Source organism: Perognathus longimembris, chromosome 6 (genome assembly GCF_023159225.1).
Source record: "Perognathus longimembris pacificus isolate PPM17 chromosome 6, ASM2315922v1, whole genome shotgun sequence".
Lineage (NCBI taxonomy): Eukaryota > Metazoa > Chordata > Mammalia > Rodentia > Heteromyidae > Perognathus > Perognathus longimembris.
The window spans coordinates 2,310,737-2,332,683 of NC_063166.1; the positions used below are offsets into that span (position 1 = coordinate 2,310,737).

General features: G+C 46.9%; 1 protein-coding gene across 2 annotated transcripts in view; it reads right to left on the bottom strand.

Annotated features, from left to right (window-relative positions):
• Lrrc1 (leucine rich repeat containing 1) overlaps positions 1–21,947 on the bottom strand; it is an 83,383-nt gene that overhangs the window by 35,114 nt on the left and 26,322 nt on the right. For both annotated transcript variants that reach the window (XM_048347604.1, XM_048347605.1), the window contains exon 2: positions 9,874–9,991. In XM_048347604.1, coding sequence (XP_048203561.1) covers positions 9,874–9,991 — 118 coding nt within the window. The remainder of the gene's footprint in view (positions 1–9,873; positions 9,992–21,947) is intronic.

Consider the following 21,947-nt stretch of genomic DNA (forward strand, 5'->3'; position numbering starts at 1 on the left):
TTAGTCACCCAACACCTGTCCCCTTACATTCAAATAGAGGCGCTGGGAGACTCACAGGGACAGACGTGGGTCAGGTAAAGTAACAGGTATGTCTGAGAAGAAAGACAAAAAACACAAACACGCTTTGCTCTAAGACCACCTGACTACTGGACGTCCAGTAGGAACAGCTGCCCCATCTGAGGACCTGTTAAGTAGCAGGTCTGTGTCTTATACGCACCATCTCTAATCCCTGCAACAAGTACTGAAGTGGACAGTAGCAGACCTCTTCACAGATACTGAAGCAGATTGAAAACGTCAAACTGTCCATGTTCCCTCCGCTGGCTGTAGAAAAGCAAAGCTCTCAGCAGTCCTGCAGAGGAAGATGGCAAAGTACCTGCAGAGCATCTCCAGACGGCTGCAGGGGCCACAACAGCCAGAGCCATGTACAGAGAGCGGTGGGTGGAAAGCCCAGGCAGTCATCCGACAAGGAGCTGCGGCTGGATGGGCAGGGGATGGGGAGATGGAGCCAGAGCGCAGGAGAGGAGCCCTTCTGGTACCAAGGGGCAAGGAGAGCAGGAGAGGAGCCCTTCTGGTACCAAGGGGCAAGGCACGGACTTCAGTGGAGATCCAGTTGGTGGAAGGGAAGAAAGTACAGGAGCCGTCAAGGAAGTGGAGAGCGTGGAGCATCACCTGCATGTGGACCATGACCGAGGGGCAGCGGGCAGGAAGGATGTGGGCTGGGTTGTCATCTCTACTGGGAGGCAAGCGGGGTGGCTGGGGGGGGGGGGGAGGGTGGGGCGCTGCACACAACAGAAGCCAGGGGTACAGCAGGAGATAGAGTCCATGTAAAACAGTAGCTGCCAAATCCCCACACAAGAAATCAAATGAGGGCTGGGAATATGGCCTAGTGGCAAGAGTGCTTGCCTCCTACACATGAAGCTCTCAGTTTGATTCCCCAGCACCACATATATGGAAAATGGCCAGAAGGGGCGCTGTGGCTCAGGTGGTAGAGTGCTAGCCTTGAGCGGGAAGAAGCCAGGGACAGTGCTCAGGCCCTGAGTCCAAGCCCAGGATTGGACCCCCCCCCCCAAAAAAAGAAAAGAAATCAAATGAGGTAAACGGGGAAATGTGCTAAGGTATTTATTAAACAGGATCATTATTTAACCTAGATGACGAGTGGACTGAACTCTGTCTTTTACCAAATGACAGTGACCATGTTTCTTATCAAAACAGAGTTAGTGATTTTGCATTACACTGCTCAGTTCGGCAGGCACCAATGTGTCCCAGAGGTTGCTGCCGGCGACAGGAGAATTCCTATCACCACCTTCATTTGTTTGGCTAACAGCATAACGTCGGAAAAGGCAACTTGGGTTAAATAGGTAGTTCCCTTCCCTTTCACCCCGGCATTGCCCTCTGAGCCACGAGCGTAGAGGGACACACAGAGAGACACGGTGACAGGTGAGAGGTGACAGAACCCATGCAGACAGTGGCAGCACAGAAGCTTATGATCTGAACCATGCTGAAATCTGGTGAGCTCACTACAAACTTCTGGATTCGAGATTCAACCAAACTTCGGGTAGTGGAATAAGAGTCAGGTGATTTTGGGGGGAGGTGTTACGAATCTAAGAGACTTGGCAAAATCTATGAGGAATGAACAGGAGCAGGATCTGCTCTAAGGGGCCGGGCCACAAGGAACTACCAGTTCTGGTGTCAGAGGAGAGCTGCCCCACAGAGCTGCAGAGCTGAAGAGCAGCTAGCAGTCCACACCACGGCCTCTCTTGCCACCTCTCCTGACGGTGACAATGACAATGGAGGAAAGACTGAAAAGGAAATGAGCTCACGATATGAGACACTTATGGGCAAAGGAGAGCCCCATGACTGCACAGAAGAGGGAAGGGCCACCCTGGCTATCACGCAAGGGGTTATGACACCTAAAAACCATGAATGGAGCCCTGGGCAAAGGGACAGAAACCAAAAGCTACAGGGAATTAAACAAGCAGCAGCGACCAGAACAAGCAAAGAGAGAGAGAGAGAGAGAGAGAGAGAGAGAGAGAGAGAGAGAGAGAGAGAGAGAGAGAGGCTGACAGGCTGTAGTAAGACAGCAAATGCGGGCCCATTCCACACAGCATATTGCTTCATTTAGAATTATTTACTACTAGGATAAAATAAGGTCCTTGTGTGCCAAACAGGATGGCTGATTAAGACAGCTTGAATGTTTGCTGTGGGCTGCCTGACTCAATCCTGCTTAAAAATATCCCAGACTGTCAAACAAGACTAAATACAAAACACGTTCCCCAGCTACTTCTGCTGCCACAGCTGTCCTTCTGAGCGCACAGAGGAAAATGCTAAAGAGAGAATTGTTTTCCAAACGCATCCATTTATCTCATTACACCAGACTCACCCAGGAGGTGGCCAGCCTTGAAGACACAGCTCTAATTCTAAGCTGCCTCTCCCAGGCCCCCACGCCGTGCGGGACAGAGGCGGGGCGCAGGGGGACCCTGTGTGAAATGGTTTTGTTCAAGTCTTGTACAAGTGCTGGTATTTGTGTTGGGGTAGAAAAATGTCCCAAATCAAGAAGCTTTTCACCTACTTCCAGCCATGACCACCAAAATAACCTCCACATCCCAGCTTGTCTTGCCCCACAAGTTAGTGGGCCTAAACACAAACGTGTCCCTCCACCAACCCACCTGTTTCCTCCAAAGCACATCCCTCGCCTGGGTCTAAAGGAACTTCAGGTATCCCACAGGGATCCGAAACTGCAGCGCGCGGCCCAAAGCAAGACCCGTGGACTCATCCCGGAGCCTGAAAGGCTCCAGAGGAGCCCCGAACACTGTTCGGGACAGGGAGGGGACAACTGGGCAAGGGCCGGGCTTCCCCCGCACAGGCTCCAGGAGCTGGCACACAGAATTCCCCAGGGCCACGCCACCTGGGGCTTTAGAAGGGCAGTGTAGGTGGGATTGGGGTACCATTTGGGGGTTTGGATTTTTTGTTGTTTTTTAACCTTCATAATAAATAAAGCTACTCTTAGACTGAAGCACATCCAATGTTTAAGGCTGTGATGAAGGCTTAGTTCCCAGCCTTGAATAGGAGACACGAGAACAAGGAAGCGAGAGTTGTCTTGCTGCTTAGTCGGGGAGAGAAAAGGGGAACAGAGATCCTTCTGTGCCCCATTCATAATGCCTCCTCCTCATTTTTAAATAAAATCGATGTTTTCAAAGCCCTGTGTTATATAAGTAGACATTTAAAAAAATAACCCTTAGAAAAAAGAAGCTAAAAGGCGTTCTAATAAGAACTCAAAAACACATCTGCATTATCTGAAGGAAGGCTGTAGATAAAAAGCTTAAGAGCTTAAAAATTATAAGTTGTCAACTGACAGGCAGAAAGGTAAGATACTCATAATGCACTTAAACTTCTTAAAAACCATCTCAGGATTTCTGTGTGGAAATTGGCATCGTCTCTTCCAAGTACCCATCATGAGTGACACAAGTGTTTTCTTCCAGCATTGCCAGTGGACCCAGGCTTTACACCCCTTTCTTACTAGCTTAGCATTAGGAGAAAATTTCATACAACCTATGCTTTCTCTTCATAGGAAATGTAGGCCAGAATCAGAAGCAAATATGCTGTTTCACCTCAAGCATACTATGCTATGGCAAACTGGATCCATTTCCATGTCCTTAACCAGTCCTCACTCCTCCCCCATTTGAACTGAAGGTGACAGGAAGGAGAAGGGGCTGCGATCTCTGTGGCTTATCCACCAGCACCCTCATACAAATCCACACTAACAAGAAGGTCTCTGCCTCATACCCAATTTCTGGCTCAAATTACCATTGAAAGGATGCGAATCATGGGAACAAAGGAAAAATGAGGGAAGAGGAGGGAGGCAGAAAGGGAGGGGGGAGAGAAAGAGAGCACAGAGAGCCAGCACCCCATCCGCTCACTCACCCAGTTCCTTAAGCAACTACCATTCCATGAGGCCCTGAGGTGTCAGGTGAGGAGACAGGGTAGGAAAAGGCAGTCTCTTCCCACTCTGACAGTCAGGGAAAGGTTACAAAAAGAAGACAACAGAGCTTGGCATGTGGCTTGGCTGTGCCACCTGAGTCGCTGAGGCAGAAGGATTAGACCCCATGAGTTCAAGGCCAACCGAGGCAACACAGGCAAAACAAGCAAATACATGTAGGCCCAACGTGATGGGGCAGGCAGAACTGGCAACCTTTGCCAAGGGGAGAGAGGCTGGCCCCGCAGTGGGAAGGGCAAGTGGGGAGGCCCCGGCAGTGGGAAGGGCAAGTGGGGAGGCCCCGGCAGTGGGAAGGGCAAGTGGGGAGGCCCGGGCAGTGGGGAGGGCAAGTGGGAAGGCCCCGGCAGTGGGGAGGGCAAGTGGGGAGGCCCGGGCAGTGGGGAGGGCAAGTGGGGAGGCCCGGGCAGTAGGGAGGGCAAGGGGTTGAGGTTTGCTTTGGCTGCCTCATCTGCTGGCTTTTTAGAATGACCAAACATTGCTTCTGTAATTCCAAAAGTAGCCATAGGTAAACGAACATAATGGAAACATGAGGTGATAAACGTAAGTATAAACAGGTCTTGAAAGGAGGGGGCATGATCTGTGCAGCCTAAAATGACCATGGCCTTATTCCAGCCGTAGCCTGCGACCAGCACCAGGGAGACGACATGGAGCCGCCGGGCCCGCGACCAGCACCAGGGAGACGACACAGAGCCGCCGGGCCCGCGACCAGCACCAGGGAGACGACACGGAGCCGCCGGGCCCGCGACCAGCACCAGGGAGACGACACGGAGCCGCCGGGCCCGCGACCAGCACCAGGGAGACGACACGGAGCCGCCGGGCCCACGACCAGCACCAGGGAGAGGACACGGAGGCCCACGCGCCCCACCACCTGCCGCCGGGCCGCCTCACCGGCCACAGCCAAGCTTGCAGAGCTCGCTCCCCGAGCCCACGCCGACCAGACCGATGCAGGTGATGGGCAGGGTGTTAGGAAAGCCTCGCTCACCTGCTGCGGGCATCACCCCGGGTAAGAGCCTGGTAGAGAGGAGCAGACGCGCCCTCCTCTCTCTAAGGACACCTGTGCAGAATGAACCCCAACAGTCGGTGGAAGGAGAGGGAGATGGGGGGAGGGGACCCAGCATTCCTGGGACTTGTACTGAAGCCCATTTCTACAGCTGCTGCAAACTGGCCCAGGTCCTTCCTTGCTGGCTGCAAGCAGGCAGCACCGTGTGTGCTGGCTCCAGAAGTCAGGAAGCCAGGGACCTCCTGGGTGCAATCCCAGGCCTCGGAGGGCCCCAGCTCTGTGCGCACCAGGACAGCCTGGGTGGCACGGTGGGCTGCTAGCACAGCATCTGCTCAGGAGCCAGAGCCTCCGGTGCTGCCCCCCCCCCCCCCCCTGCTTCAGGCTCCTCAGCTCTTGGCACCCCGTCTGGACTCAGAGTGGCCTTTGATGTTGGAGGAACTAGGGTTAGGGTACTGGCACTCAGTCCTCCCAGAGTTGTCCACTTGTTCTCAGATGCATTTGTTCATCTTAACCATCACTCATCAGCCCTGCTCAATGGAAGGACCTCGCCTCCCACTGGAGGGGTTTTCCAACACACTCCAAAGAAGGTTAAACCAGGTCAAACACTTTAGGCCATCTCTCAGTTATCTGGCCCTTCCACTAAGCACTTGCACAAATAAAACATATGTCAGGCAAACAGAGCACTGATTGCTTCACAGAACCTTAGAATAAGTTCCACGGTTAAGCCTGGCTGTTTCCGCCCACATTCCTTCCCCGCATACAGCTGTAACTACATGGCCCTGGGGAGTAAATGTGCCTCCCTGACTTACTTCCACACAAGAATCCTAAACTAGGTAGAGCATTCTAGATCTTTTTCAGCCTGCTGGCTGGCGTGTACCACATGCTTCTGAAAATTCTGCATTTTGTGGGCTGTCTAGTCTACATCCACCTTACCTCTAGAACCTACAGCTTCCCGTTGGTGACAAGCACCTACCTGGTCTTTTCCCCAGAAAGATCGGAAGGCGGGAATTACTGTCCAAATCTGCTTCTTTAAAACACACTAAGTACAAAGAGGGGAAAGCAAGTGCTTCCTGTCTATGTTAAGTAAATGAAGGCAGGAAAGAACTAGCTATAGGGAGAAAGACCCCAACAGCTATATGGAAGAAGGCATCAATTTTGTGAAGCAGCTAACTAAAAGGAAAAAAAAAATAAACAACAGAAATGTTAGTGGTGACTAATTCTACATAAATGATTTAAAGCATTTCTATTCTAGGGAAACAGAATTGTGATTTGAAAGCACAAGAAACCTGGGATGAACTACCAATTCCGGCTGTGGGCCACACAGCTCCCAGCCCCCCAGGCCCTGAATCACCCCAGTATACACAGCTATTGCTCAAAGTGTCATCCACACACCAGAGTTCAATTTTATGCAATTCCTTTTTAATTTAATTTTATGCAATTACTTTTACTTCTGTGACATAGCCTGTTGAATCTAAGTCTACCATTGTTTTGGAAAAACCAAGATCTAAAAAAGAACCTACCACGTAAAGACTGGGTGAATGAATGAGTCAAAGAAGGGGGCGGAAGGAAGATAAGGCCCTACTTAAAATAGACAAAACATTTTGAGATCCTATGACTAAATGGAGAGCTTGTTGACCTAAAAAATACATCCAGAGGTGTTGCTTTCAAACTCAGATCTTTCTGCTACAGACATGCTGATTTAAAAAAAAAAAATAGGAAAAAGCACAAGAGAGAAAGTTATATAAGCCTCTAATTTATTCAGTATAGTCACAACTTTCCTGGTAATGGAATATTTTCCATCTTGACAGGATAAAGAGCAACAACAGTTTATTTACACTCTCACACCTAGGTTCTGGCATAACACAGAGGAGGCCAGCAGTGCAGGAGACCCTTCAGACAGGAACAAAAAGGACAAAAGAAAGGCAAGAAAGATAACAAGCAAAAAGCATAAAATAGGGCTGGGGACATAGCCTAGTGGCAAGAGTGCCTGCCTCGGATACACGAGGCCCTAGGTTCGATTCCCCAGCACCACATATACAGAAAACGGCCAGAAGCGGCGCTGTGGCTCAAGTGGCAGAGTGCTAGCCTTGAGCAAAAAGAAGCCAGGGACAGTGCTCAGGCCCTGAGTCCAAGGCCCAGGACTGGCCAAAAAAAAAAAAAAAAAAAAGCATAAAATATGCTTACCCAAAGGAATCTAATTCTTAAGTGTATCCCCTTTGTAGGGTCTGAAATGGTTTCTACACATTATTTAAACAATGCTCCCAAGAAAACATCATTTGTAAGATGGAGGGTTAACAAGAAAACATTGAAGAAGTTCAGTATCTTTGAGCTCCACTCACAAGCAATGCAGAGTAGAATTACAGAGCTCAAGGGCAAGGAAGAATGCTGAAGTTAAGGGAGCACTGACCAGTCTGAGTGGACGGTGCTCAATCAGAAGTGGCAATTACATCTGTTCAGTATTAACCTCAGGCAGAGAAGAACCCCCAAACTGAAAAGCCGAAGGTCTTGCAAGGCCAGAGAGCAAGCTCTGGGCTATCGAGATGTCCCACTGTACAGTGACTGCCTCCTTCAGCACTTCAAGTCTCCTGGAGTAATGACCACGTCCAGCCCCTGCGGGCAATGTACTATACACAGTGAAACCCCCGCCCCCGTCAGGCAGCTGACAGGGCGGGAACGGCCTCCCTGAGGACAGCCTGAGGTCTGCATGGGTAAAAGCCAGCCTCGGCTTCACTTGTGTGGGTATGGGGGAGGGCAGACCAGGCAGAACGAAGGAGGGCACCAGGCACTCTGGATTCATGCTTGTAGGCACAGGCAGAAGCAAACACAAGGTCATTTCAGCAGCCGTCAGCCTGGTCTCAGATTACGTTAAGCAAGCCAAGAGCTACAGCCCACAGATACTGACCACCGCCCCCTGCTTGGGCAGAAGATGGCTACCCTCGCCATTTATTGCATCAAGACCTAAGCTCAGGGAGAAAGCAGAAGATGCCCATGAGTAGTGGCCTGCTTTCTGTGCCCTGCAGTCCAGTTAGTATTTGTTTTTGTATCAAAACTATCTTTCTTTGAAGTCCTTGTACACTCAAGTTTGCAAAATAACTAGTCAGTATATGCAGTCTCTGCCATGGTTTCTCCATCTGCAGTACTATTTTCCCACAAGAGAGATGACCTTCACTTCCTCCGTGAGGCCTGCCAACACACTACCCCACACCTCCTGAACTCTGTCTGACTAAACACCTGCCTTAACTCCAGCAGTCCGGGTCCACCACCATGATTTTTCCATACTGGATGAGCTTTCTCGATTCCTCATTTGGCTCATTCTTTTAAACTGTCTTCAGTCACTAGCAGGAACAACACAAAGCTACGCCACCACCAGAACTGGAATATACATGTAGCATAACTGTGACATGGTGTTATAAAGTTTTACAGAAGGCAACCCACAAACAAAGAATAAAATTGAAACAGGGTAACTCTCACTATGATTCAATATTAAAAATTACAGTTTTGTAGAACCATGAAAAGTCATCTCTGTCAGTGCCAGTGGGATATGCCTTATACTTTGGGGAAAACTAAACTAAATGGATAATGATACAGTACTATGATGTAAGTCAAATTACAGCACAGACTATAAAATTCAAATTACTAACCCTTGGGCAGGATTCATGATGCATTAAGTCTGCCCTAGATTCTTGGAGAGCAAGATCCTACTGTGGAGTGATGCTTTCTCTTACACAACTAGAGGCCATGTTCCGTGAGCAGCTAGGAATTGGGAAGAAAACACACAGACATATTTCCTTTGGCCATCTATCTGCCGGAAATATAAATAAACACAGATAGCAACTCTCCAAGTTAGGACATAAAAACGGTGTCACTTTCCTCAGCACATATTCATTTCATGCAAGAAGCAGAGCTTTCCTTCACAAAGCCCAGCGCAGAGGATGGAGAGCCAGCCCAGAGCGGACCCAGCACCGGGGGAAGCCGGGACTCCCAGCAGGAACCTTTCTGCCAACCTCAACTACTGCTGCAGACCTCCTCTCTCCCTACCTCAGAAAAGCCCCTCCTAGCCTAGGAAACCCATCCGCACCCCTCTCCCCCTCTTCCTCCTGGTCCTGACCCTTCTCCTCCCTCTGTGCTCTTCTCCACACAACACATGATTCAGGAATGCCTGCCTGAAACATCAGCACAATGCCGCAGAGGCCAGAGGCTCTGGAGATTTGGACAGCATTCCACGACCCAGGAAATAATCCTGTGAGAACTCCTCTTCATTTTGGGGGGGAAAACACAAACCTGGCCTTTTTTCCCCTCACCTAAGCAAGGAAACATCAGGAAAGGTCTAATTGTGCTCCTGGAACCAAAGCAAATGAGCTGAGGTCAGCTCTAGCATCTTACTTTCAAGCCAGGGAACACTTTTCATATTCCCCTTTCATACTGGACTGGACGGTACAGAACAAACTTGAACTCAAGAGCCACAGGAAGCTACTCCAGCCAAGGCAACGTCAGACTTGCCAGTGTGACTCCTAAGGCCCTGCTACTAGGTGTGTGGTCAGCCGAGCAGCCGGGTCAGAGTTTCTAAGCCAGGCAGGATCTCCGGACCTACCCCACCAGAACTGGCATTGTAACAAACTCTTGGTAATCCACTGCATCTCAAGTTCCACAAGCATCAACCCACGGAACTGGAGTCGTGTCACACTGACGCTTTCCTCTCCTCCTATGGCAAAGCATTGCCTTTCAGAAGTCAGGGACTGAAGCCGCCAAAGACGGTCCTGTCAAACGTAGCTGGCCCTGGTTATGACCCTGCTACAATCCACTGGCTGGGACCCAAGTGACTAAGCAGGTGCACCTTCTCCTACCGCCCCCAAGCGACCACGCAGGCGCATCTTCTCACCATTTCGAGACACATCAAGTTCCACCAGCTGCATGAAGTTAGCAATTTCCGGAGGGAGCCTCTGAATTTCATTGTCACTGAGTCCAAGCTTTCTTAATTTGACAAGCTGGAAAAATTGCTGAAAGACAAAAGAGTTTTTACCATGAGTTTCAAATATTTTTCCAGAATAAACTTTTCAGTTGAAGTAGAAATAGACCACCTGGAATCCATGAAGATGGTAGCAATACAAACTTCCAGGCTGGGCTGGTGTGCCGCAGTCACATGTCTGTGTTATCTAGACATAAACTGGGCACAAAGGACTTCTCGGCACTATTTTTGCAACTTCCTATCGACCTATAATTATTCAAAATAAAAAACTTTAAAAAAAAAACTAATATATACCTTAGTGTCAATAATAGTCAAGCCAAGGCAAATGTGTTTGTTTTTTAAATCAGAGTTTTAAGATACTTCCACCCAGCATAGCAGACTCAGCATGTGCGATTTCCTATAGTTTTAAAACTGAAAATGGCATTAAGGGAATTTAGGTAGAAATGAACATAAACCTAAACATAAATAAGCCCACAACGACATTAAAAATGAATAGGAACGAGGCAAAGTAGATGTGCAACAAAACTGTTGAAGCTAGCAAACTGGTGATGAAATGGAAACCAGTCAGAGAAGCAGGGCAAGAGGAAGGCTGCTACCAGACAGAAGCAGCCAACAGGAGGAGGGGCGGGAGGAGGAACGGGAGGCGGAACGGACACCTCAGGCGGGAGAGCTGAGGACAATCCACACTAAACGGGAGGAAAGACGGGACACCTCTCAGGCAGGAGAGCTGACGACAATCCACACTAAACGGGAGGAGGGACGGGAGAAGGGACGGACACCTCTCAGGCAGGAGAGCTGAGGACAATCCACATGAAAAGGTTGCATCCTTTCATTCGCTTCTCTATGTACACAGCCAGGCAAGAAACTAGAAGCTTCCCTTTTGAGAAATACCTCCAAACACAGCCAAGGGCAAGGAGCAGAAGAGTAGGGCATTTGGTCAGTGGTCAGCGGGTCTACACCCTCTCCCCTACAACCAGCCAGACCCCAAGGCGCTGCCAAACAAACAAAAATCATCTCAAATAAGGAAACTCATTGGCTAGCTGTTAAAGGATTCAATGCTATACAAACAAAACTATTCTAAAGACCACCGAACTTGAAAAGGATTTACAAAACAAATATAATTGAGAAAGAAGAGGTTTCAAGTACAGTGTGTAAAAATACCCACGTGTGCATTTGACTGACAGGAAGGAAAAACAGTGTGTAGGGGGACGCTCACATTAGGTACAAGAATAATGCCCGGACAACAGCTTCATGTGTTCAGATACCAACAATTTAAAGATAATATAAAATCAACTCTGAACCTTGACAAGTGATTGCTACAGTTAGCTGCCTGTGACCCTAAAAATAAAGTGTTCAATGAAAGGATTCCTTTTTCCTCTAGTTCTGAAATTAGGTCTGCGGCCAAGCGGCTTCAAATTCACCAGCCTCCCACCTCAGTCTCCTGCGAGCTGGAGCCGCAGGTGTGAGCTACCACACCCAACCTTTGGATTTCTTTAACCACATAGTTGAGATTTCATTTCTCGAGGAAAGGGACTGACATTTCTTTCTGCTAGTTGTACTGAAGCACTCACAGGAGTCACCTAAGTGAATATGTGAGCTGGTGCAATTGTTCAGTCTTGACAGTTTCATAATATATTCCCATGTGTTTACTCAAGCATGAAAGGCTCACATTATTTTCCAGGGAAGGTATAATAGCAAAAGAACAAAACCCAGCCTCAATACCATAGAGCCAGGGGCCATTCAGAGATAACACAAGAAATCAAGCCAAGAAGGTACTTAGACCCGCACTAAGTTTGCTGTGCATCTGTGCAAACTATAGAGCACAAATCCCCACATCTACAAAGGGTCTGAACAGCAAGCAAACTCAAGGTTTCGTGTTGCATGTTAAAAAGCATCCTCAACTAGGGCTTGTCACAAATACTACTTCCGTCAACCTAGGAAAGGTGCCTGCTGGATTGAAAACGATCCAATCTGACAGGACCCAAATAAAATCATGTCAGTAATTCCTCAGCCCTTCCTTTATTTTCCTAGTGGATCTTAACACGGTGTCTGGCTGCTTTGTTAAACTGCCCACCTTCTTACAGGGCCATTGCAGGGCCACCAAAGCTACATCCAGCGCTCAAGTTTTCACCAGCCACAGCCAGTCAAGAACGAGAGCGCGACCAGCTGCACCCCCTCCCACCTTGCTTTGGACACCGCGCTGCTGTCCTGGCGGGGTGCCCCACGCAGGGCCGTCACGTGATGGGGCACTCAGACTCCAGGCTTGGGGCCTCCCATGCCTGACCTCCCTGACCCACACAGCACACAGGGCAACGAGGTGCCGAGAACCCCAAATCCCCCCAGGCCGCTACTCCACACCATGCCTCAGACAGCCACTGTTGTTTCAGTAGACAGGAAGTCTTTCATTTAGCTAAGCAAGATCACCTCCACTTCTGACAGGGTTCTTCCTCCTCTTTTGGCAGGGTTGACAACCTTGCTTTTGTTTTTCAGAAAGAAGCAAAGGAAATCTGGGTCTTAAAAGAGCTGTGTCCTTTGGTACAGCCAGTGGCCAAGGATCAGCAACTGTCCCCAAAGTGGCCAAACCTGCCACCGTGCAAAGAACCATTGCCACGGGTTCACATGGGGACAGGAGCGCAAAGAATGCCAGAAATGCCGGAGGCTGTGGCTCTGAACCACAACTTCACCAAATCCACTCAGCCATTTCCCTCAGGGGCCCTCCTACCCTTCACCTACACCTCGACCCCGTCCTGGCCAGCATAACGTGTACTGCGTCCCTACTCCTGTCCCCAGCAACTTAAAACTTCTGTGCTCAGCTCCCCGTGAAGACGTGCAAACCAACTAGCTTCAACATCCAACTAACACGTAATCAGCTACGCATTTGCCTTCCCCAGGCTGTAAGATTTCATGAAAAGTCATAGTGACCTGATTATGCAGAGTGTTACCCCTAAGTATACACTTTAAAAAACAAATCTCTCATGTCTATCTCCCCAGAATGTGTTTGGCAGAATTATTCATTGTACCCCCAAGTCATAAACAACCCCAGCACCGATTTCTAGTAGATCTCATAATCTTTCACTGAAATTCTATATGGCAATAACAATGATAGTGGATAGTTGTTTGTTGAGAAATTAGCTAAGGTATTTTATTTACAGATTCATAGAGTCTTTAAAAAAAAAAAACCTAGAAAGAAGAGCTACAAAGTATCTATTCTAAAATCAGGCTAACAGCCATCTTGACCTGTAAAGAACTGGACTCTCATCAGTAAAAGATAAAGATTTTAAGTGTTTTTAATTACTTACTATTAGGAAGATTAAATACTAAGCAGTACTAAGAACCCAAAATTATTAATTAGTTACTGATAATGAAAATCAATGGTGGCCAGGCACTGGTGGCTCACACTTATAATCCTAGCTACTTAGGAGGCTGAGATCTGAGGATCCAGGTTCAAACTAGCCAGGGCAGGAAAGTCTGTGAAACTCTTATCACTAATAAAATACTCAGGAAAAGCTGGAAGTGGCGCTCAAGTGATAGAGTGCTAACCTTGAGCACACAGCGGCTCAGGGACAGAGCCCAGGCCCTGAGTTCAAGCCCCAGGACCAACAAAAAAGAAAAAGATCTCAAGAAGTGGTGAAGGAGTAAAATGTCCATTATACAACAGCAGTAATGTGAGTACAACAATAAAGACCCAATATAGTTAATGGTTAGTGAGGGGTGTTCTACACTTACAGGTAAGCTAAGGACTATCCACAGACCACACTCCTTAATCATCTCAAAGGTGTAACCATGCTAAGATATACGATATAAACCAGTTAGATTGTGCTGATAACAAAGCATCTCCAAATTCTGAAGCTCAAAGTAACACTTTTTTTTTTATTACTCATGAAACCACATTCATTTCGATAACGTGGCTGGCCTTGTGCGGCTGGGCCTGACTGTTACTTGGGGCAATCAGTGCCACCCTTCCCTGAATTCCTCCACTCTCCACAAGGCTTCCGTCCTCCTCCCTGTAACTCAAGGAGCTGCATATCAGGCTCCAGACCAGCATTCAAAAGGGCACAGGAAAAGGCTCCAAGGCTCAGACCTTGAAATCTGCAAGATGAATCCTACCACCTTCTGTTGATGAAGTCTCAAAGTCACCCAAGCATAGGAGAGCAGAAAAATAGCCCCCATTTATAGATGGATAGAATAGCCGGAAAGATCCGGATGAAGCTTAGAATGGAAACAATCTGCTACTCTAAGGGTCTACCAGAAAACAAGATTTGCCATGGAAGAACACATGTAAAACCTGGGTAGAATGTGCTACAAAACCTATGGTTGATCCCAGAATGATTGTTTTTCCATAAAAAAAATTAAGAGAACATATCCTGAATAATATCCAGGGTAAACTGTGTATTTTTCTCTGTTTTGGGGGGTGGTAGTAAGGTCAGAACTCAGGGCCTTCCACTTTCCAGACACTAAGTGCTCTACTGTTTGAGTAAGGCCTCCGGTCCACTTTGCTTTAAGAATTTTTGGGATATGGTCTCAATTTTTTCTGGGGGCCTGGCTTATACCATGACCCTCTTACTATATACTCACTGTATAGCTGAGATGGTAGGCATCACATCTGGACCACGAATAATTTTTATTTTTCCCCCCAGGACTTAAAAATAGAGAAAAGGGAGAAGGCCCAAGAGTTGTAAGCAGACAGTGAGAGAGCCAGTTTGGTTAAAGCAGAGAATTACTCTCAGGAATCTGGGCTGGAAAGGGTTATAGCAAACTCTCAAGAATTAACTAATTTTAAGTGTTAAAGCACTTTTTCCTCCTGGTGTGCAGAAGAACAACAACCCTAGGTGAACCACAAGACTGCTCTGATCTTCTGTGACGTTCTATAAAACATACATATCTTAAAATAAATGTTAAATAAATTTTTTAAAATGTGTAATACATATAATTTTTCAAATTAACATGAAATGTTCAAAAGGTGATTTTAGCTCTAAAATAGTTAAGGCCGCATTTCAAAAATACCTTTCATGTACCATAAAAAAATAAAAACTCAATTAACCCATGGCATTATATTACTCATGGAACTTAAAATGCATAAAATTACAGAAAGTAGCTTTGTAGTTGCCTAGGAGATGTGAAATGACTGCTAATATGTATGGGGTTTCTTCTAAGGGCAATGAAATGTTCTAAAATTGGTTGTGGTGATGCCTGTATAACTGTGACTATATTTAACGCCACTGGATTGTGTGGTTTTAAATGAATGAATTATAGGGTATGTAAATTATATCTCCATAAAGAGAAAAACATACAGAATTAGTAGACATCAACGAAAAAGGAAAACTTCTGTAACAGAAGACTAACCCAAGGATACACATGCTTATTAATTTAACAATCCATACAGTCACCACTGAGGTAAGGATTTTTAATATTTAATTGAAGAGAGAAGGAAACTGGGGTCTACTAACATTTAGTGACTTTCCTGACACTCATTCCTGACATTCATCAGGAAACATGCCCAAGCCTAGCCATGCTGGAGCATCTCAGCACCCAAACCTCACTACCAGGCAAACCAAGGGGAAGAGCATGCCAGGGAGGCCAGCCCGCAAAGGGGGTGGCGGGGCCAGTCCAGTCCCGGCAGGCAGCATGGACGTGATGCAGTGTCCATCTAATCCAGGCAGCTCGACAGACATAAGGCAAACGGATGCAGGTGTCTGAGGGACCCAATTGTAAAGGAGGCTGGGTGTGGGGCCCTCACAAACACGCAGGTAAAAGATCCTGGCAAGAGGAAGACTGACTAAGACAAGGCAAGAACCAGACAGACTCCAGTGCAGGTCATTGTATGATGTAGCAAAGAGAAGAAGACAAAGCAGTGTTGGTGACACTGCAGAGATATGACACTGCCTAGTCAATCTGGAATTAGAATGTTTTGGTAATGTTGGACGGTCTCCCAAGATGCAAAGTAGAATTCAAAACACAAAATTGAGGAATCTGACAGAGACCAAAAGAGAGCAGGGATAGTCATGCTCATTTCAGACAAAATTAACTTTACGTTAAAAAAAACTGTAAAAGGAGACAAGAAGGACGTTAAATAATGACAAAAAGGGAAATTAACCAAGAGGATGTAACAATTAGAAATGTGGAGATCTCCAATGTGGAGATCTAAACACACAAAACAAGCCTTAAAAGATCTCAAGAGAGGCAGATTGCAAAGCAGTAACGGCAGGGACTTTACCACCCCACTCTGCATAAGGGACTTACATCCAGACAGAACATTATGAAGAAACAGCAGACTTGATCACAACTTCAGAACAGGCGCTGCTCACGACCCAAGGGCAACAGGCACCCCTGGAAGGCTCTCCAGCGCAAAGCACCAGGGAAGGCAGAAGCCACCGCCACCCACCCAAGACTTCAAAGGGGTGATGAAATAACATCTAGCACCTTCCCACCACAACAGGCTGAAACCAGCAATCAACATTAGAAAATGTAGGGACTTTTAGAAAACTGACAAGTACATGAGAATTCGCATGCTCTGAACAACATTTGGGTCAACAAGCAAATTAAAAGAAACACTAAAAAAAAAAAAAAAAACCTGAAAGACACAAACATGGAAGCACAGCAAACCGAAAGTCACAGAATACAGTAAAAGCAGTTCTGAGAGAGAAACTTATAGCAACAAATACCTATATATTTAAGTGAGAGAAAGCGAGAAAGTAAAGAAAGAGAGGAAGGGAGGAAGGGAGGAAAGAAGGAAGGAAGGAATGCAGGCAGCCTTCAGTAACCGAATGTGAAACCCAGAAAGTGTAAAAGAATAAACCAAGCCCAAGTTAGCAGAAGGAAGAAGGAATAAAGAGCCAAAATAAAGTACAGACTGAAAAGCAATAGAATAAATAGGTCAATGAACCTAAGGGTTGGTTTCCTGAAAACAAAATCAACAGTCCTTCAATTAGTCTGAAAGAGGGATGGGGAGGGGGGGGTGGAGAAAGAGCACTCAAACTCAGGAATGAAAGACACATCACAACTGATACCACAAAAATGTGGAGGACCATAAGAAAATGCCTGGAACACATACATGCCAACAAATTAGATAAACTAGAAGAAACAGACCACTTTCTAGGTGCACATGACCTGAAGAAATACAATATTTGAGCAGATCAATTATGAGTAGAGAGACAGGATCAGTAACAACAACAAAACAGGGGGAGGTATAGGATCTGCCAATTCTTTATAGCAGAATTCTCCCAATAGTTTTAAAGAATCAATGCTAATCCTTCTCAAACCTATCAAACGAACTGAAAAGAAAAAAACATTTTCACTGTTTTAGGAACAGCTCTACCCAGAAACCAAAGCCAGATAGGGATATTACAGAAAAAAGTCAGTTACAGGCCAACATTCCTAATGAATCTAGATGCTAAATTCCTAACAAAATACCAGCAAGTAAAAGTCAACAACATGTTAAATGTAAATTAACAATCCACCATGATCAAGCCAGACTTACCCTGAGAGACAAGGAGGATGGTTGAACATTATGAACAAAATGAATGACAAAACCCATAATTATCTCATCACAGCCAGAAGCATTTGGCTAGAGTCAAATGTGATAACTAAAAAATTCTTTTCATCAAACTATAAGGCATATACCTCGATAAAATGAAGGACAAATATCACAGCTAGCTTGCATTTTTTAATTTGTTAAATATTTGAGATGATGGATATGAAAACTAAGTAATTCTATATTGCATTCATAAATCATAATATTACTTTGTAGCACATAAATTTGTTCAATTATGAACTGCTGATTTGCAATAAAGGCATTTCTATCCACAAAAATAGAAAATTTATACCCCTATGTCACTGAAATAGGTAACAATTCATAAATACGAAATGAAAAAAGGCGTAATCTCTCAGTAAAACCATTTCCTCTATTTTTCCCTTCCTAATTTATTTGCCCAAAGGACAGATAAATTAAACAGACCATGAGAAAATAGACTTTCCTGTTCTAAAATATAATTTTAATAGGTTCATGTTACAGTGGCACAGGAACCCTTTTCTGTATGCAACAAAGAAATGATTGTTGACCAGTTTCCTTATATGGCCCTAAAAAGTCTCAGAGAAACCAATTTCTAAGAAGCAAATTCATTTCCCACTGAGTGCTACCATGTGTGTGCTTGAGAATTTATAACAAAGATGTCTACATTTATTTGGCTCAGATCAGTCTTTTCTAATTTTTCTATATTGTGTCCTCCACCAATAATTTTATCCTCTTATTTGCTGGAGCATTAAAATATTTTGATGTTGTTCCATGAATTACCAAGCTTTACCACTAGTGATCCACAATTGTTATAGATAACCCCCCCTTCATAATGAACACAGCTCAGAGGAATAACACTTTGCAAATCCTGAAAGCAGGAGTACTTTGTTTAGTGTGTTATGATCAGATAAGTGGAGAAGGCCGGGCTAGTGGCGCGATCATTTACACAGAAGACCATTTTACATTCAAGCAGCAGACACAGGGCAGCCACTCTGTCCTGGAATCCCCAATGCAGGGGCAGCGAGTGCAGACAGAGAGCTGACGGGCAGGGCGCAGCAGGGAAACGATCCAGAAGATGAGAGGGAAACGGGCATCAGCTTGAAACACAGCAACAGAGCAAAAAGAAGCCAGGGACAGTGCTCAGGCCCTGAGTTCAAGCCCCAGGACTGGCAAAAAAAATCATGTTCCCAGAGAATATTTCATGATACAAAATAAACACATGAGTTTTAGGATTAAGGGAAAAGAATACTAAACTTTATATATACATATGTATATAATCATTATTTTGTTAAAAATGTAATAAGAATTTTACAAGGGAAAAACAGCCTTCAAAGGATTAATGTGCTGGATTTTAAAAAAGAATATAAACCAAATGAATAAAGATTATAACGTATTGTTTTGTATTGTAGGAAACCAAATGTTTATCTGTACAAAGCCTATTTAATCCTGTATATCATCCAAGAAAACTTCGAAAAGATAAAGCTATACCAATTTTCATATAAGGAAAAGAGCGCCAGGTTGGATTATGCCTGTAATCCAAGCCATTCAGGAGGCAGAGATAGGAAGGACTGCAGTTCCAGGCTGGTCTGGGCAAAAAGCTAGCAAGGACAACAGTTCTGCAAAAACACAGGACTTACCTAGAAAATAACTACCACAAAAAAGTGGAGGAATGGCTTAAGTGGTGAAACTCCTGTCTAGCAAACATGAGGCCCTAAATTCAACCTCCCGGTACCATCCAGGAAAACACAAAGTTCTGCATGCTGTCCTGCTGTGGAGCACACACCTGACTCCAGGCCAGCTGGAATGCACGATGAAATCAGGGGGAGGGGTGACTCCCCCCAACAAGAAGCCAAACAGATATTCCGTGAAGTCTATTAAAGGGTTCTTACACTTGGACACAGGACTTTCTGACGCAGTTAACGTTTCGCTCACTGTACCCAGGAACTGACAAGGAATAGGGTTCTGTTGTGAAGATCCCTCATGCATTCAGTACCATGTATCTAAGGTAAAGCAACAGCAAGTACCACATGGGTGCTGTGTCCACTCCCCGCAGGGTTTGGAAGACAGCGAGGACGGTCAAGCAGCAAGTCCTGACTGCTAAGGACATGCAGGAGACGGCAGGCGATCAGAGAGCACGGGAATGAAGCAGCACAGCAGGGAAGCACTAGGCCAGAGAAGACCTCATCTCTGGTTGTCACTCTGTACCCTCCCCTCGGAGGACACAGGACAGCTGTTTATTATAGTTAGTAGTAAGCACGACCACAACACAACCGAAGGTTCCCAGGAGGCGTCCAATGAGAGGCCGTGCTGAGAGGAGCTTCTCAGCAAGCACACCAGATGCTGAGTGGGCCGGGCAGCAGAGGTGAGGCCTCACCACCGCATGCGCAGACTGCCGCGGCTCGGCGCTTTCCATCTTGTGAAGCATTACGCGGGGAGCTCCGTGCCTGCCACGCTGGAGCTTTCCTGACAGGGAGCAAGACGGGCAGGACCGTGCCACTGCACAGTGCTTTCATGGAACAGAATCAGTCGGAGTAACACTTACTTTTAGTCTTTCAAACTCCACTGAAGCACTTTGCTCTCAGTAGGTGTTTTCAACCACTGTCAAGAGACCTTGAGGGGTGAGGAAGGGACCTGACTAACCAGTCAATGCTTTGTGTCTTTGCAGCCAAGGACGCATCTCCTAAGAAGCTGCAAAACCAATGAAGCCCTTGCACGAGTAGCCACAGGGTTGCCGCACTTACTTTGGAAAGCTTGCTTCAAGTACTTTTCCAGACGCAGAGGGAATAGAACACAGCGAGGGCTGCAGGAAAGAAGAGGCCCGGCAGCAGATGCATCCAATGGGATCTTGCGCTCAGTAACAAGCCGTGGAAACCAGCTTCACTGACCCGGCCCGGCCCCGCCCGCCCCAAAGTTCGTGCACTCAGAAACAGAATGAGCTGACTGTAATCACTGCAGAATTTAAAAGTGGAGAAGGGCCAGATTTGTTCCAGAACACTTTCTAACATATTAAAAATACACAAAGGCTTCAGTACACAGGTATCACCACATTCCCACAATGCCAATTTAGGACTAAACTTGTGTGGCTGTAGCATGCGGATTTCTCCATGTTCCCAAGTGCTCCTCTAACGGACAGCCCAGTAGCATCAGAATAAAGCCTCTTCACTCTGGTCTCTCACAGTTTCCTACTATTTGACCAACATGGCTAAGAAAAACAGCCAAATGGAAAGAACTGACAAGATATTCCCTAGCAACCCCCAAACAGTGATGCAAAACCAAAACAGATCTCCTGCGCAGCACCACACTCCAGCTTCACAAACCCAACAAAGTAGCCCAATATTAGTCCAGACGAAGGACTGCGGACACAGGCCTCACTGGAAGCACTGTGCACAGCACCACCAGTGTCCAGCAGGTCTCTCGGCTGCCCCGTCCCGCAGCTGGCAGGGCAAGCACAGAAGTCTAGAAAGTCTGTGGCTGCTCATGAGAAAGCTGTTTCTTCAACAATATGTCCATTTTATTTCCATTTTATTTCGGTCAGAGGAGAACAGCCTTAGTGTTCCTTCAACACAAAATGCACAGGTGCTAGAACGGAGCCTGGGGTCACACACTCCGACGGCCCCTGTGCTCTGCTCTCCGTTGACGCTGGCCTTGGGTGCGCCTTGGCTGCCCGTGGCTCTCCTGCGTCCGTCAGTAAGTACCCGCTAGCACATCTTCCCTTGTGGCACACCATCAGGAGGACCGTTTAAGAGGAGACTGGAAGAATGCTGTGGTGCTCCCAAATCCCACAGTCGGGCGTGAGCAAGCTTCTGGGCCTTCGGGACACCAGCTGCCCAGATAGAAGCAAGCGTGCGTTCTCCCCCAGCTCCCTGGCCGCTTCTTCCATGGTCTCTGCGCTGCTCCCGGCCTCCTACCCCCAGCTGGGAACCTAACCTTCACCTACATTGGCACAGAACACTTGCATCTGGGCTCTGGAGCTCTACCACCAGCACTGACGGGGCCTCACCCGGCCTCACTGCCCCCACCGCCCCCCACCACCACCTCCTTTTCTCTCTGGAAAAGGGAAAAAAGGCACAGCCTGGCAAGGCGGGCTCCGGCTTCTCTTAAAGAACAGCTCACGCAGAAGTTTAAAGTACTTTAAAACTGAAATGTTTCACTATCAGAACAGCCTCTGAGCGTCCAATTTAAAAAAAATTGATGACACTAATTATTACAAAAGGAGCTCATTAAAATAATAGGGACTTCCTCGGCTGCAGTGAGCTAGGAACCCCAAATCCAGCATTGCTTTAATCCTGAAAGCAGCCTGCACCGGGCGGCGACTGCGCTCACGGAGGGCTGGGAGGGCTCGCACACGGGGGAAGGCCGTGAGGGCGGATCAGCTCAGGACCCAGACTCCCCCGAGACAGGAGGCGGCGCACGTGCACTCGGCCTGCAGTGCTCCCTGGCTCGCTGGCTGTCGCCGCCCCCTAGAAAAGCAGCCCTC